Genomic DNA, 17,524 nt, shown 5'->3' with positions numbered 1-17,524 from the left:
TTGCTTGAGAGCCATCATTTTCCAGTCTGCTCTGCCTTAGCTTCAAACCTGTCTGGTGAGTAAAGTGTGTGACTTGATTTGGTAATGTTTCCTTTTTCTCCAACATAGAGTAATGAAACAGTTTTTGAAAAAATATCTGATGACTTTTTAAATATTTCTGTTTCTGTAGAGAAAAAAAATTTGTACAGTAAACTTGTGGAAGCAAGCATTAGTAAAAGCAGGTTCCAATAATAGAGGACAGTTCAGACTGTGATCCTGATTGTGTTTGGTTTAAAAGACCTGGAGCTGAAGTAACAGGAACATGAGACTGGAGCTAGATAGAGGCAGACTGAGATATTAAGCTGGAGAGGTTACATCACAGTGTCCAGGTGCTAAGGTGCTTCCGGTACCTCAGTCTTGCTCTCCCTCTGCTAGTGTTCCTGTTTCAGTTGAGCCAGATTTCTACGTAAGTATTTAAAATTGGTACTGAATTTTTTTTGTGAAGGGAAGGTTGATCTATATTACATTGCTTTCGAGTGTATTGTAACTAAATTAAACTTACCATAAGATATATGGTCCAGTGCAATATTGCTGGCAAAGCCAATGACTACTTTTACATGGGCATCATTAATATATTTCTGTACCTTATTCTGAATAAGACAGTATTATGATTAAGGTGTTTACATGAGTTGCTTTAAGAATATTACTTTCATGTTCCCATTTTACATGTATAGTACAAAGATTGATTAATGGCACACGTCATTATGTCCCTATGCAACGCCATTTAATGTCCCCAAGAATTTCATGTATCAACATACAGTTCTTCTTTGTTTTGGTGCCATATACATATATGTATATATGCTATATGTGCATGACAAATTATTAACAGACAATAATAACTAACAGATGACAGAGTTGTTAAAGCCTCACTCTTTTGTGTGCCATCAAACGGGTCACTGCCTTGTGTGTATCCTGTCGCAAAATGAGACGAAAATTTCTATATGATGGTAATAATGTGATTAAGGTGTGTACATGTCTGTACTACACTCAATAATGTGGCTAACATAGGAATACTCCACGTCTTAATTCAATTTGTGTTTACTTCAAGTATGACTTTAGCTGGATTAAGGTAATCAAAAATCTCTGTTTACATGGTAGATTCATATTGTCAGAGAATTGTCTTAATCTTGTTAAAATTGAATATTGTTGCCCATGTACATGTATTGAATGACAGCATCGTTGGATTATGATGCTGTCAAGTCTGCAGTGCTCCAGTACAAATGGCTACCTGAAGCATACAGGCAAAAATTTGATAAGCAATTCAAAAAAGTAAGGATTCAACACAGTAACGATACTGTTAAAACTTTTAAGTAGGTTTCATCAGGTTCGAAGAGATTAAGGTAAACGGTATGTTTTTACTGTCTCAAATTTCACATTTATTTGTATAATACTTTTCATGATACATATTAAAGCAACTTTACCTAACATTAATGTTGATCGATTATCAGAGGTGGCTGTGTCAAAGTAAAATCCATATAGCATAAATGTACAGTTCTAAGTTTATACTAATCATGCCGTTAATTAACATCAAGTGATCACTTAAGCAGAAACAATGAGCTCAGTAAAGCAATTAAGAGTTGGTCTCAACTGAAGTCATGTAATTCAGTCTGTGTTAATGTGTCCTTCTTCCTGTTCCTGGTACACAATATGAGGTAAGTTTTTTCTGGTCTTTACATTTTTAACAAGATGAGTAATGCTAATGATGCCATTTGGACCACTTATAATTGATGTAAAATGTGTCTATGTCATATAAGCATGCTGAAGAAACATCCTTTTTTGACAGTTTGTTCATTGCTACCATTGCTCCCAAAGAACAATGTGATAAAGTAGATAATCAGGAAGTATTCTGTGCTGTACCATGTCAAACATTAATTAAAAGTGAATAATGTGAGCCTGATCCCTTATCATTTCCTTAAATTGAGGATTGTGATGTTATGGTTGGGTCAGCTTGTTTCATTATTAAATTGGATCTTCTGAAGAAGTACTTGAAAGTCCCAGTTTCTGGAAGGTACTCTGCCCCTATAACACCTTACAGTTTCCTACAATGGCCTTTGCCATTTAAAATGCCTCTGTCACTTGTCAATGGTTGATGCTTAGGGAACTGTTAGAAGTACCAAACTGTGAAGACTATCTTGACAAGATACCCCAGTGGATATGGACCAGCGTTTCTGGATTCAAGGGCTTCTAGAGGATGTGGTGTCCAGGGGCTCCAGTTCATCTACCACTTCTGGAGGAAATTCTGCTAGTAGATTGATGATAATGTTTCATCAGGGACAATCTGCAAACCACCGGCCTGGTCTACCACAAGCACCACAAGTCAACAGCTGGTGCGAGTAAAGTATCTTAGTAGAGTAAGCACACAAAACTTGCCGGCGTAACAGTTAGGCTAAGATTAAAAAAAAGTGTGCACTATAGTCTTAAACCATAGTGATGTTAGAGACTGTGGTCTTAAGCATCCTTGTTAGCACGCCTGCCTCCCATGCTGGAAACGCTCTGAGTGGGACAAGTAGACTTGGAGGGGTTACATTAGAGCCATGACCAGGATGCGAGTGAGGATTAGGGAGGTGAGTGTAGTGGAGGTCAGCTAATAAGCACTGTGAAGGTAAACCTCACTCCCTTGATCTCAAGAGGTGTGCTAGTGACAGGCATTAGAGGCTGTGATCTTTATAGTCTTTGTTAATGTGCATATCTCAGATGCCAGAGACACCAGTTCAAATCCCGCTTGGAGCACTGCTATTAGAGCGGGACAAGTAATCCTCAAGTAGCACTCAAGTAACCCTGTGTTTGCATGTCTTTGTATCCCCCCCCCATTCCTATTGCATGTGTGAAATCTGTGGGCAGAGCTAAAGAGGCAATGATGTTGACATAGGCATTCTGCAGAGGCAGTGTTGGCACCACTGACTGTAGTTATTCAGGTAATTTCGCCCTCATCCAGTGCTCATGGCTTTGGCAAATACATCAGTAGTATATGGTTCTGGGGGTTGTATCTGGTCTGTCTGGACTGCAGAGTCTAGTCAACAGTTATGTAATGTATGGTCAAGCTCATACATAATATCACATTTAAGCTTGACCACAGAGTAGTGGCAGAGTAAAAGGAGATGTCTTGTATCTCTTTCAGAATATCATCTTTCACTTTGTTATACAAGGCTGGAATGTACATTTGTTTGCAGCATATTTGTAAATGCTGTTTTTTTTTTCAACAGTGTTGAAAAATTACAGTGTTGTAATTTCATACATATTTGCACTGTCAGGCAAAGTCATCCATAATAATTCACTGTCTGGAAGACCTGTCTCCATCTCCCATTGTGTTTTTTGTTCCCTGTTTAAACTTTTAGGTTAGCTGTATTTACACATTTCTTTGCTTATTTTTCCTGGCAATGCCACTTGAGACCAAATAACTGATCAGACTGAATGGTTACTCTGACTATTGGACCATCACATCTGAACCATGATACCAATCTTATTTGAATGGTAAAATGTCACTAAGCACTTACAACTGGGCCACATATCTTGGAGAATGGGGCTTTTTTTTTCTCTTGACCAGTAAGAAAAACTAAAAAATTACAAACAAACAAACAAACAAAGCCAAAATTCATTTCTTGTCAGTCCAATGGTCCTATGTCAGTCCAAATCCATTGCTCTCTGGTGTCTGTTGTTTCAGAAACTGGTTTTCAGTGTGCAGATGGAACAAAGATATGTTAATAGGCCAATAGAGACTTCAGAAGTCGGCAGAAACAGGAAAGAGCGGGAATTAATATAAAACCTTGACTGTTCTCTACTCGCTCACTATAGTATTATATTTAATTGACATAAAACTCAGAGACAATCAAGCTGAACCACGTCAGTAGATTAGGAGTAGAGATTTACATTTTTAAATAAACTTTAGCTTGACTGAGTGCAATCCACTACCTCTTGGGGTAGGTCACCAAGAACCTCCCCGGCCTGTCCAGGGACCAGACATGAAGTTTCCAGAGGTCTGAACATGGGTGCCATAGAGTGCCCCGTCTCTGAGTCAGAAGATCCTTCTTCAGAGAAATCCTCCAGGGAAGAGTTGTCACTAGTTCAGGGAACCAGGTCCGAGTGGGCCATTACGGCGCCACAAGCAAGACCTGCTCCTTGTCCTCCCTGACCTTGCACAGTGTCTGTGCGAGAAGGCTCACTGGGGGAAATGCATAATTGCACAGGCCCCACGGCCAGCTGTGTGCCAGTGCATCCATGCCAAGTCTTCCCTTCAGTAGAACAACTGGCAGTGAGAGGTCTCTGGTGAGGCAAACAGGTCTACCTGAGCGGCCCCGAAATGTCTCTAAATCAGCTGGACTATATGGGGATGGAGTCGCCACTCTCTCCGGAGCTTAGCTTGAGGCAGGCGCACTGTTAACAACTCTAGGCAACTCTCAGGACTCGGCCACAAAGCCAGTGCTGAAGCAGTCTCATATGCAATAGCCCTAGCTGTGTACGTGCAGCTGCAGCTACCATATGCCCCAGGAGCTTCTGAAATAGTTTCAGTGGGATTGCCGTCCTACGCTTGTCTGAATTCAAGCAGGTCATCTCCGACTGTGCATGTTCCTCTGTGAGGCGTGCTGTCTGTTCGACCGAATCCAACTCCATACAGAGAAAAGAGATCCTCTGCATCGGGGAGAGTTTGCTCTTTTCCCAGTTGACCCGAAGACCCAATAGGCTGAGGTGCCGGAGCACCAGGTGCCTTTGCTTGTACAACTGATCCAGAGACTGTGCTAGAATATGCCAATAGTCAAGATAGTTGAGGATGTGAACACCCTGCTCTCTGAGGGGAACAAAATCTGCCTCTGTGACTTTCGTGAAGAAACAGGGGGACAGGGACAGCCCCGAAGGGCAGGACCTACTGATATGCCTATTCTTTAAATTCAAACCACAGAAAAGGTCTGTGGTGCGGAAGGATCAACACATGAAAGTACGCATCCTTCAGGTCAATCGCTGCAAACCTCTCTCAAATCTCGGGGACGGATGCAATGAAGTAAGGGCTGTAAAACCCGGTCCTCATATCGGCTGGAGGGACCAGCTCTACCGCGTCCTTCCCCAGTAGGACTGAGATCTCCACATGCAAGACAGGAGCATCGGCCTCCCTCACTGTTGTGAAGTGGATGCGGTTGAACATGGGGGATGTCGGGCGAACTGAGGCTGCCGAGGCTGATGGTCCGCAGAAGCCACCGAGATGGGCTGGGTAGCACTAGCCAGGCATCCAGATACTTTTCAAGCGGGACCAGCAGAACCACCGCATACCCGCAGCAACGTACCGCCAACACCACAAGCTTCCAAGAGGGCATTGAACTCGTAGCTCACTGAAGACACTTGGATGGAGCAGAACGATGTTGTCTCTCGGCTCCGAAGCGAAAAGCTGGTATGCATTGCACCTTCTGCCTTTTTATGCTTACACTGTGATCAGCTGTGTAGTATATTAAGTGTTGTCAATGTATAACAATTATTGAACATATTAAAGGTATAAAAATTAAATGAAATATCACAAAAAATAGTAAGCTCATTGATTCATATATTTATGCATTTTTTTTTTTCATTTTTGCATATTTGATCCTTCATACATTTTTCAATAAATAAATAAAATGTATACATTATTTTCTCTAAGCACTACACATATATTTCCCCAACCTAAAGTTTACATAGAATAGATGGTGTAGCAGTAGTAACTTGTGAATATTCAGAGCAAAGAAAGAAACAATGGCTGACTGTGAAGAAACTGTAAAAACAAGGTGGACTTATAAAAACACTTGTAAAAAGAGATAAGACTTAAAAGAGGTAGAGTTGGTAGAGGAAGCGCAGTAGGAGAAAGAATTGGAGAGAAGAGCAGGTAAACAAGATGTAGCAGGTTAAATAAAGAGTAAAAGCAGAAAGAGGGGAGGGTAGGGAAAGAACAAGTAATGACAACCATTAGCAGATTTGGGGAAAACTGTTCATGATGGAATGGAATATGAGGAGAGCTAAGAAGAAGGAAGAGCAGGGATGTCAAGTTCTGTTCATTGATGCCCACCTTTCAGCAGAGTTTAGCCTTAAACCTATTTAAACAAATTGAACTAGCTAATCAAAGTCTTCAGGATCACTAGAAACTTCCAGTCAGGTGTTACTACCAGCAAATGAGACCCTGGACCACAAAACCAGTCAAAAGGGTCTATCTTTTGAAAGTGAAATTGCATTGAGGTACATCTTCTGCTGAAATAAGGTCTCCATTGATGTATGGTTTGGTAGGATAGGACAATATTTGGCTTAGATACACCTATTTGAATATCTCGAATATGAGGGTGCAAAAAATTATAATTATAATCAAAATATTGAGAAACTCACTTTTAAAGCTGCCCAAATGAAGTCATTAGCAATGCATATTACTAAGCAAAAATTAGGTTTTGAAATATTTACGATAGGAAATTGACAAAGTATCTTCATGGAACATGATTTTTTAGAGTGTGTTTAGATGTGTACCCAAATTAAAAATTTAAAAACAAGTATACTTTTAGCATAAAGTACTTGAAGTGCTATATTTTTTATGTGAAAAAGTGCTACTAATGACATAGTAATAGTGTAATTGATTCTGCTATATAAAGCCACCATAAACATGTAAGTATATCATATAAAACGTGTTAACATAATTACAATTGAATTTAATTATTTAATCTATTAAAGTATGTGAGTAATACATTATAAATACATTTTGTATATATACATTATATACAGGTGCATCTAAAAAAATTAAATATCATGGAAAAGGTATTTATTTTTGTAATAAATAAAAAAATTCTTATTTTCTAGATTCATTGCACACAAACTGAAATATTTCAAAATATTTTTTGTATTAATCCTGATGGTTACAATTTACAGCTTAGGAAAATTAAAAATTCAGTTTAAATGTAAATATTTTAAATATAATAAAATTTAAATATTCAATTTTGAGCTTGATTCGTTTGATTAATTTTGAGTATAAATACTGGGTACCTTTTGGGCTAGTTTAGAACATGCAACCACAATTATGAGAAAGACTACTGATTGGCAATGGTCCAGAAGACAATCATCAACACCCTCCACAAGGAGGGTAAGCCACAGAAGGTCATTGCTGAAAGGGCTGGCTGTTCACAGAGAGCTGTATCACAATATATTCATTGAAAGTTAACTGGAAGGAAAAAGTGTGGTAGGAAAAGGTGCACAAGCAACAGGGATGACCACAGCCTTGGGGAGATTGTCAGGAAAAGCTCAAGAACTTGGAAGAACTTCACAAGAAGTGGACTGAAGCCGGAGTCAGCGCATCAAGAGTCACCACACTCAGACATCTTCAGGAAAACTACAAATGCTATCTTCAGGCTACAGCTGTCAAATTCCTAGAACCAAGCCACTCCTGAACCAGAAAAAATGTCAGAAGCATTTCATCTGGGGTAAGGAGAAAAAGAACTGGACTGTTGCTCAGTGGTCCAAAGTCCTCTTTTCAGATGAAAGTAAATTTAGCATTTCATTTGGAAATCAAGGTCTGGAGTCTTGAGGAAGACTCGAGAGGCACAGAATACAAAGTCCAGTGTGAAATGTCCGAAGTCAGTGATTTGGGGTGCATTGTATTTGATCAAGTCCAAAGTCAATGTAGCCATCTACCAGGAGATTTTGGAGCAGCTTTCATCTGCTGACAAGCGTTATAGAGATGCTGATTTAATTTTGAAGCAGGAATTTATCACCTACCCACAGTGCCAGTACTTTTTTTGATTGGTCTTTGAGAAAATATTCAGATTTTTTGAGATACTGAATTTTTTATTTTCCTAAGCTGTAAAGTATAACCATCTGAATTAATACAAAAAACTCTTGAAATATTTCAGTTTCTGTGCAATGAATCTAGAATATAAGGAAGTTTGCTTTTTAAAAAAAAAAAATAAATAAATAAAGAACTTAGATGCACCTGAATTATTCTAATATTGTAAATAATTAATAAGTGCATTTTCTATGTATGATGAGTATATTTAAAATGTATGAAAGATGCTTTCAATTGTACTGCAAGTGGTAACTAAATGTATTTATTTATTTTACAGAGAAAGTATGTTGAAAGCACATTTTAATTCATATTCATGGTGTCCCAAAAGAACAGCTGAGCTAAGTACACTTAGATGTACTTATGTTTATCTTAAATAAGTACTAAATAATCTGTTTTGGTATACTAAGTACAAAATTAGGAAGGGTACTAAGTGTACTGAAATAAAGTTTTATTTTTTTTTCAACTGGGAATAGTAAGACAATCTCTGCTAGAAACTTCCAGGCGGGTGTTTTGGAGCTGCTTGGAGCTACTCTCTGCAGGACAGTGATGTGCTCTAGGAGAAGGACTAGACACCCCTGAGGTTCCCTCTACCTTAGAGAATGAAATTAATGACTCTGGTTTGTTATGAATCAACTATTCTTCATGGTAGAGCAACAATGGCCTTTATATATGTATATATGTACAATGGTCTTTATATATATGTTTACATATATAAAGGCCATTGTTGCTCTACCATGAAGAATAGTTGATTCATAACAAATCAGAATCATTCATTATATTCATATATTGAAAAAAATGGTTGTTTAGAGGTACCTTACATCAGCTTCTATGCCATGTTGTCTTAGGACTATACAATACAAAACTGCTATTTTTATAGTAAACCTCTATTTAGAGGAAGAGCATAAACAGCTGAAGCAAAGCTTTACTTGTGGTTTGGGACATCATGCACAGCAAGTGTTAAAACCACTATCACAAACCGCAATGCTGAGGTCATGGGTTCCATTCCCAAGAAATGCTAGTATTGCTGAGGTCATGGGTTTGCACTGTCTAAGATGCCAAAAAGTTGGGTTGAGACCTGGTGACTATGCAGGTCATGTGGATAATTTAATTTTCAAACTCCTCAACCCATCGTGTGACCCATCGTATATATATATGATATTGTCTATCAAAAATAGTCTGATACCATTTGCATGGTTTGTTCACCATCTCTTTTTTCTCTTTCATTTCATATTTTACAAGTCTTTCAAATAGCTGTTTTTTACATTACGCCCAAAAAAACACCCATTACTCATTAAGAGAATAGGGACAACCCGTTTAGACCATGCGCCCTGGTGTGCCAACCATTTTTCCGTCTTTAAAATAGCAAAAGTGGATTTGGACACGCCCTGAGTGCACCTGCACCGCGTGCTTTAGACTTTGCGTTTAGATCATTAAAATAGGGCCCATAGTGTTTGTTCATTTAAGGCCAGAAGAAAACCGGACCCCTACCTGTGTCTGTTTCCTCACAAGGAAGGCTTTGAGTGCCTAGAAAATCACTATATAAATGTAATGAATTATTGTTATTATGACAAATTTTTTTCTTCACTGCTGTTGTCTGATGGAGTTTTGGTTGCTCAGTTGGGGTTTAAAACAATTATTGTTTCAGAAATTGATTTGACTGCACTAAGGCTATTCAGTCTTAAATTGAGCTGAATAATACTATTTCCTTTGGTATAGCTTCCTTTGAAGTTGTTTTATAACTGATCAACTTTACAAAACTGACAGTCACTTAAACTTACTTGAGCTAAATAATGCCACTATTTGCAACTACGTTATGTAGAGTTTACTTATATTTATAACTAAAGTTTTTCCTAAATTGTGCACTTTGTAACACTGTCAGGGTTATTTTCCTGTTTATTACTGTGAAGCTGCTTTGAAACTATTTGTACTGAATAAAGCATTATATAAATATAATATCAATGTGAGTTGACTTCAGCATTATTGCTTACATTCCAATTTATAATAAAAAAAAAAAAAAAAAAAAAAACACTGACAGTTGTTGTTCACTGTATTGCATTAAAAGAAAGTTATATAATATAAAGACTGTCAATATAGTTTACCCCCAAAATTAATTTTTCATAGTATTTTCATGCTGTGACTGCAGTGGAGCCATGCCAACTTACTAGACTCTCATTCTGTTGTTTAATGCTGAGGATAACTCTAGTCTAAAAGCCTCAGAAGGACTGGTCTTAAAAAAAGTGCATCCTTCTGGTTAAGAAACACTCTTTCCTCAAAGGGAGATAGTGGACCCAAAGCATAGCAGCAAAGTGCTCCCCACAGCATAGCGGAACAACTGGATTGTACAGGTTTTCCTTCAATTTGTCCCCCTATTTTCAGCCAGGATATGATGTTTGATATTAGTATAATATTCGTTTTCTTGCATAGTGGAGACATCAGACTCTATACGTCAGTGGATGGTCTTCATAGCAAAAGTTGACAACTCCTCTCTCATAATTCACATCTTCATCCTTCTCTTCATCCTCCAAACAGTGGTTATGACCATGTATTGCGCTGTCTTCACTATTACTCTGTTGTCTTATAATAAGCCTCTTGTTGTTGCTGTTTCGCACTGAAGCCTCAAGAGCTTTTTGTTTGCGGTAAAAATGTGAGAACTTGTTGAAAATGATGGTGATGGGTAATGCCACAACTAAGGTACCGCTTAGGATGCAGCCAGATGCTGCAAGCTTTCCTGCCACTGTCACTGGCACTACATCTCCATATCCCACTGTTGTCATACTAACAGTCCCCCACCACCAGCAGGCTGGGATCGTGTCCAAACCAACATCTTCTTCATATTCTGCAGTGTAAGCTATTCCGGAGAACACTGATACGCCGACTGCCAGGTACAGTAATAAGATTCCAACCTCTCTGTAACTGTGCTACACAAAGAAACAAAAACATGATTTTTTAAAATGGTAAATATAAGTAGAAGCACTTAAAAGCTATGGAGTTGCCTGAACTGGTTCAGGAATAATTTTTTGTATCCCATTATTTTGTATTTTTTTGTACTCCATTTTTTTAATAATTGGAAGGAATTTTTAATAAAAAGAAAGGTCAAAATATATGCTATTTATGGATTATTTGCTACTGGTGTCATGGATTAATTTTGTTCAATAAATCATAATCAAAACATTTACAGTTAGTACTAATCAATATGTCAGTGGTTTTCAATCCTGATTCTGGGGACCCACAGAACTGCATCTCCCTTTATATAGCACACCTGATTCAGATGATCAGCCTTATGTTATGATGTTCTACCTGTTTATTGGATTGGCATTTTTGTCTTGCTTGTCCATTGGACTGTTTGTCTGTTATTTGACCACTGCTTTTTTGTGCCTACTGTTTTGAATTCATGAAACTGGATCATTGTATCATTGTTGTTTGCTACTGTTGTGAGTGAGAAGTTGGTGGAGTGGTGAGGTTATTTTTTATTCCATTTTTTTTTTTTTTTTTTGTCTAGCCTTACAAAAATTAGTAACAATTTGCAATCAAGCATTAAACCTAATTGATTTTTTTTTTTAAGTAAGGAACATATGTACATAGATTTAATGCTCATATGCCAAGTTTATAGTTCTTTGATATTTGTGTTTGTAATTTTAAATCAGGAGGGCTTTTGGACAATATTAGCTGTTAGACTGTGCATGGATGTATGCTTAAAAAATCCTCTGGAAATAGTAGATCAACCAGGTATCTTTGGATTCCCATTTCAACAAACTGTATTTTGGGACAAATTCATTCTAATCTTGGATATACTTATGGTGGATAGTATGCATTAGTAGGAAGCATAGTGGGTTTTTAAACATACAAAATGTGAATTGCTGGGCGTCTCACTCCAAGTGCAGGTTTGAACACCACTTCAATATACAGCTTGTAAATGCACTTGAAGAGTAGCGGTATATTCTCACCCGTAGTGTAGCACCTAGTGACCTTAACCCTGTTGAATGCCTAGCCAACTTCAGCACCCTGAAGATTCTCATCAGCCGCAAAACCTGGACCAGTTTTCCCAAGTTGTCCAACTCAGACTCACTCCCAATGATGAGATCAAAAAAGACAGTGATGTAAATTGGCATCACTGAGATGATATCAATCAGGTTTAGTGGTAGCAGGAAGAACTTACGATGGTTTGGTGCAAGAAGCATTCGTGTTACTACCTCAAAGGTAAACCAGCAGATGCAGAACACTTCTAAAACATGCATAGTTGGGTCTTCGGTTTGATTACCATTTTCATCAAATATCTGGTACTCTGGAATGCTATTGATACACATGGTGACAATTGATATTAAAACCACACAAATGGAAAGCAAGCTGAAAAGTTTGCTAGGAATTGAATAACCTGGATTTTCCAGGGTTAGCCACAGACACTTTCGAATGTTTCCACAACGCATTTCCTCAAAGTGCTCAATATCTTTGTTCAGATCAGAAATCTCATCAACTGATGTATCCACACTGCTAACATCACTCTCTTCATCCCATGATTTATGATGTCTCTCTAGTTTACGATCAAGGTAACGGTAACTACAGCAGCTGTCCAGAAAAAATTCACTGATGCCCCAGTACTCTATTTCCTGAGAGAAGGAGAAAATGCACAGCTCTTCCATAATGTGCAGCTTGCCAGTCTGGTAGAAGTGCAGGACATAAGGGAATAGGCCAGGGTTACGGTCGAAGTAAAACTCTTTCTGTTGAACATCAAAATCATCACAGAGCTGTAGAATGTCCTCTTCTGAGTCACAGGACAAGAGCTGGCCAAGACGTGTGTCCGGAAACTTCTTCAGAATGCTTGAACATAGAGTGTGTCTTAACCCACCCACATTGATGTTTAAAAGGTTGTCCTTCGGATTCAAAAACCACCAAGTGTGTCTTTCCTTCACCATGATCAACCTACACACTGTAATAGAAAAAGAGGACAACATTTGTTTTAGTATAGCTGGCATTCATAATGGGTTCGTTCATTTTAACATTAAAAATATTAATATAATTAAAGCACCCTAATTTTTGCCTACTTCCTGAGGCATTTAATGCATGCTGATGTTACTGAATATGCATGCCATTCAGCTCAAAAAAAAAAAAACCTGTTATGTATGAGGCTCTCAGCTTAGCCTGTGATTCTTAACATGAAATAAATTTAACTCTTTATATGTAAAATGTTATCCTTTTTATAATTTATTATGTTTTTTTGTTGTGTTTGTTTTTTTGTTTTTACATAGGCCTATAGTAGTGGTGGATGCACAATCATGTACTTCTTACATATTTTTGTAAAAGTAATGATTAATGGACCATTATTTATAAAATAAAAATTCTTTTTCTTTGTTTTTTTTTTGATACATGTTTGATATTTATAACTTGGGCCCCAAACCGATCCGCCAATTGAATGTAGCAGGGCACTCCAATTGTCCATTTGAGTGATGCTAACCTATGTATTTAGATATGATGATTAGATTAATTACAATGATATTGCTTCAAAATGTAAACAGCACGGGTCAGCTCTAGGCATGACAAAGCAGCTATTGTCCTCTTTTGGAAAGCCAAACAAAGTAGTTTCGCTTTCACAATTAAACACAAAGCATCTCCACAACATGGTGGTGGCGGCAACAACAATACTACAGTGAGAATAAAAGTTACACCTCTCTTTGCATGAACATTTGGGTGGTGTTATGCAAATCTTCCCACACAGTGACGTAGGTGAGGGGGCATCTTTAAACGAGGCGTTTTAGGAAGGTGTGGACAAGTCTTAACTTTTATAAAGAATATCTCTTAGGATTTGAGACTTTAGTCTTTGCTACTTTGCATGAAGAGTGTGTAACACTCCAAAGAGAGGGGAAAAATTGAAATCGCATCATATGATCCCTTTAAAAAGATAAATCCCCAGCTTTTCCAATATCTAACCTCTGTGGTGCCTAAGAGGTCACATGAGCAAAGGAAGTGAAGGACATGAAGAAAGGGGAATCTGCCAGATGAGGCCTTGTATTTTTCGTTTTATCCTATCCTGTCACTTTTGGCTGCAAAGATGAGGAAATTAATACTCTCCAAAAGTGAGGTCTTGTCACAATCAGATAAGTTTCTTTAAGAATCTCTCCTCTGTGGGGTGGAGAAATGGGGTAAAACTGGTGTCTGACTTTGGCATTGGACATTGCCATTTAGAATGGGTATCTACCCACACCCTGTCAACAAGGCTTTGCCAGCCCGCTTGCACTTATGTGCAGCATGCTAGTTTTCTACCAAAGTTGTGCAGGCTCATGCACTTTTTGGTTGGTAAGACTTATGCAGTGGTGAGTCAAGATGAATGGTGGTCTTGCAGACCTATCAGGCAGACCTTCTGAAAAACATGGATAAATGTTGGAGAGCTTTAAGGAGCTGTATCGCACCAATGATTTGTCACTATTTGTCTTAAAGGGGTCATCACATGAGAAATCAAATTTGGCTTGATCTTTTGGCAAATAAATAAATAATATTTGGCCATTTAAAACATCCTGCAAGTTTAATAGTTTAAAATGTTCTCATTATAATAATATTTTGGCAATTTAAAACATCCTGCAAGTTTAATAGTTTAAAAAGTTCTCATTAAAATAATATTTTGGCAATTTAAAACATCATATCATTATAAACAAAGCATTTATTTAATTAAGCTTCAAAAATGGCTCATTCGGATCTGAGAGGACATGATGTCATCACGAGGGAATAAATATTTGCATCACACTGCCCCCAGAGCAAGACATTGACAAACACTGATCTTCTCACCATAGGCCACACCCACTGGCATCAAGTTATGCCAAAAGTATCTGGATGCAGTATACAGATGAGCAGTCAATTTTTTTTACACAGTCTGCACGATTGAGAAAAAAAATGTACACTTTGACCTGTGTCATTTAAACAACTTGCGAATGTACAGATATCATAAGTATCCCACAGTAAGGAACAAGTGGATATATTGTTTTATTTTTTATTTTATGCCATCCCGGATTGTGTCAGAGGACTGTTTAGAGCATTTTGTTTTGTAAATGAAGCACAGTGTCATGGAGAGTTCACAAAGGAACATGAACATTGAAAGATGAAGTGGTACTACAACCCGAATTCCGGAAAAGTTGGGACGTTTTTTAAATTTTAATAAAATGAAAACTAAAAGACTTTCAAATCACATGAGCCAATATTTTATTCACAATAGAACATAGATAACATAGCAAATGTTTAAACTGAGAAAGTTTACAATTTTATGGACAAAATGAGCGCATTTCAATTTTGATTTCTGCTACAGGTCTCAAAATAATTGGGACGGGGCATGTTTACCATGGTGTAGCATCTCCTTTTCTTTTCAAAACAGTTTGAAGACGTCTGGGCATTGAGGCTATGAGTTGCTGGAGTTTTGCTGTTGGAATTTGGTCCCATTCTTGCCTTATATAGATTTCCAGCTGCTGAAGAGTTCGTGGTCGTCTTTGACGTATTTTTCGTTTAATGATGTGCCAAATGTTCTCTATAGGTGAAAGATCTGGACTGCAGGCAGGCCAGGTTAGCACCCGGACTCTTCTACGACGAAGCCATGCTGTTGTTATAGCTACAGTATGTGGCTTTGCATTGTCCTGCTGAAATAAACAAGGCCTTCCCTGAAATAGACGTTGTTTGGAGGGAAGCATATGTTGCTCTAAAACCTTTATATACCTTTCAGCATTCACAGAGCCTTCCAAAACATGCAAGCTGCCCATACCGTATGCACTTATGCACCCCCATACCATCAGAGATGCTGGCTTTTGAACTGAACGCTGATAACATGCTGGAAGGTCTCCCTCCTCTTTAGCCCGGAGGACACGGCGTCCGTGATTTCCAACAAGAATGTCAAATTTGGACTCGTCTGACCATAAAACACTATTCCACTTTGAAATAGTCCATTTTAAATGAGACTTGGCCCACAGTACACGACGGCGCTTCTGGACCATGTTCACATATGGCTTCCTTTTTGCATGATAGAGCTTTAGTTGGCATCTGCTGATGGCACGGCGGATTGTGTTTACCGACAGTGGTTTCTGAAAGTATTCCTGGGCCCATTTAGTAATGTCATTGACACAATCATGCCGATGAGTGATGCAGTGTCGTCTGAGAGCCCGAAGACCACGGGCATCCAATAAAGGTCTCCGGCCTTGTCCCTTACGCACAGAGATTTCTCCAGTTTCTCTGAATCTTTTGATGATGTTATGCACTGTAGATGATGAGATTTGCAAAGCCTTTGCAATTTGACGTTGAGGAACATTGTTTTTAAAGTTTTCCACAATTTTTTTACGCAGTCTTTCACAGATTGGAGAGCCTCTGCCCATCTTTACTTCTGAGAGACTCTGCTTCTCTAAGACAAAGTTTTTATAGCTAATCATGTTACAGACCTGATATCAATTAATCACTAGATGTTCTCCCAGCTGAATCTTTTCAAAACTGCTTGCTTTTTTAGCCATTTGTTGCCCCCGTGCCAACTTTTTTGAGACCTGTAGCAGGCATTAAATTTTAAATGAGCTAATTAAGTGGATAAAAGTGTAAAATTTCTCAGTTTAAACATTTGCTACGTTATCTATGTTCTATTGTGAACAAAATATTGGCTCATGTGATTTGAAATTCCTTTAGTTTTAATTTTATTAAAATTTAAAAAACGTCCCAACTTTTCCGGAATTCGGGTTGTAGATCTGACCGCAGCTGCATCACATACCGTAAGTAAATTACTTCATAATGCTTTGTCTGTTGTTGTCACAGAAACTGGTACAGTATGTCCCTATCTTCTTGAAAGCAGCTGATTCCACATTTTAGTTCATGGTTTTTGCAAAGATTTATTCATGAGAAATGTGCAGTTATCTAGCACATTTTAGGACTTTCGTTTGAATATTTCAGAATATTTCCATGCCTCTTTATGAAAACAAATCTACTTCTGAACACACATTTCAAACAGACTTTGGGAACTAGGCAGTAACATATATCTACACATAGATAACTAATTTGTCTGTACCAGACATCTCAACATGTCAAGCATCTTGGAGCATTCAACATGCTAAGGCTACTCATCACTCATACTAACAAAACCAATAATTTTTCATGTAAATGCCATAACATTGTGGACTCTATGCTTGTAAGAACTAAAGAAATATATGGTTCTCTTATGATCAACTGTTTTATATTTCTAGGAGTTTTAACCAGTATTTTTTGCCATTCTATTTACCATGTGCAGAATTATGTTACATAAATTATAAATTATATCCTTCGAAAATCATCTGCTGAATATTAGCACATATAGTTATTCATATATGTTGCTCTCAATTGAGCATTCAGACAGCTTATGCATAATGGCCCAAAGAAAGAGCTGCTAATGCAGGGCAAGTAAGTGACCTCTATATATATAAGAAGCTGACCTCCACAGCTCTACAGTTGGATAAATTGTAATCACCATCTTGGATCACGTGTCCCTTGTAAACCAATCACACTGCATCATAAAATCACTTTCTTGGTTTTAGGACTCTCAGTAACTATTTGTGGATACCATAAAAATAAATACTTAGTGTCATAAATACCTTCCTGTAGTTCAATTAGTCCAGCATACTGTAGTGCCAAGGTCATGGGTTTGATCACCAAGAAAAGCAAGAATTGATAAATAACTGTTTTTTCAAGTGTGCTTTTAGTATACTTCTTTTAAACTAAAATTTGAAAAGT

At 37.9% G+C, this 17,524-nt stretch overlaps 1 protein-coding gene across 1 annotated transcript; it reads right to left on the bottom strand.

The window, feature by feature from the left end:
- Positions 1-2,213: 2,213 nt before the first annotated feature.
- Positions 2,214-12,787, bottom strand: si:dkey-43k4.5 (potassium voltage-gated channel subfamily S member 2). Its single transcript, XM_059497828.1, is given in 3 exon segments — positions 2,214-2,281; positions 10,245-10,731; positions 11,758-12,787. Coding segments are annotated over 3 exon segments (1,581 nt in total). The 5' UTR covers positions 12,784-12,787.
- Between the last annotated feature and the right edge of the window lie 4,737 nt (positions 12,788-17,524).

Source organism: Carassius carassius, chromosome 17 (genome assembly GCF_963082965.1).
Source record: "Carassius carassius chromosome 17, fCarCar2.1, whole genome shotgun sequence".
Lineage (NCBI taxonomy): Eukaryota > Metazoa > Chordata > Actinopteri > Cypriniformes > Cyprinidae > Carassius > Carassius carassius.
This window is presented reverse-complemented; position numbering and strand designations above follow the sequence as displayed.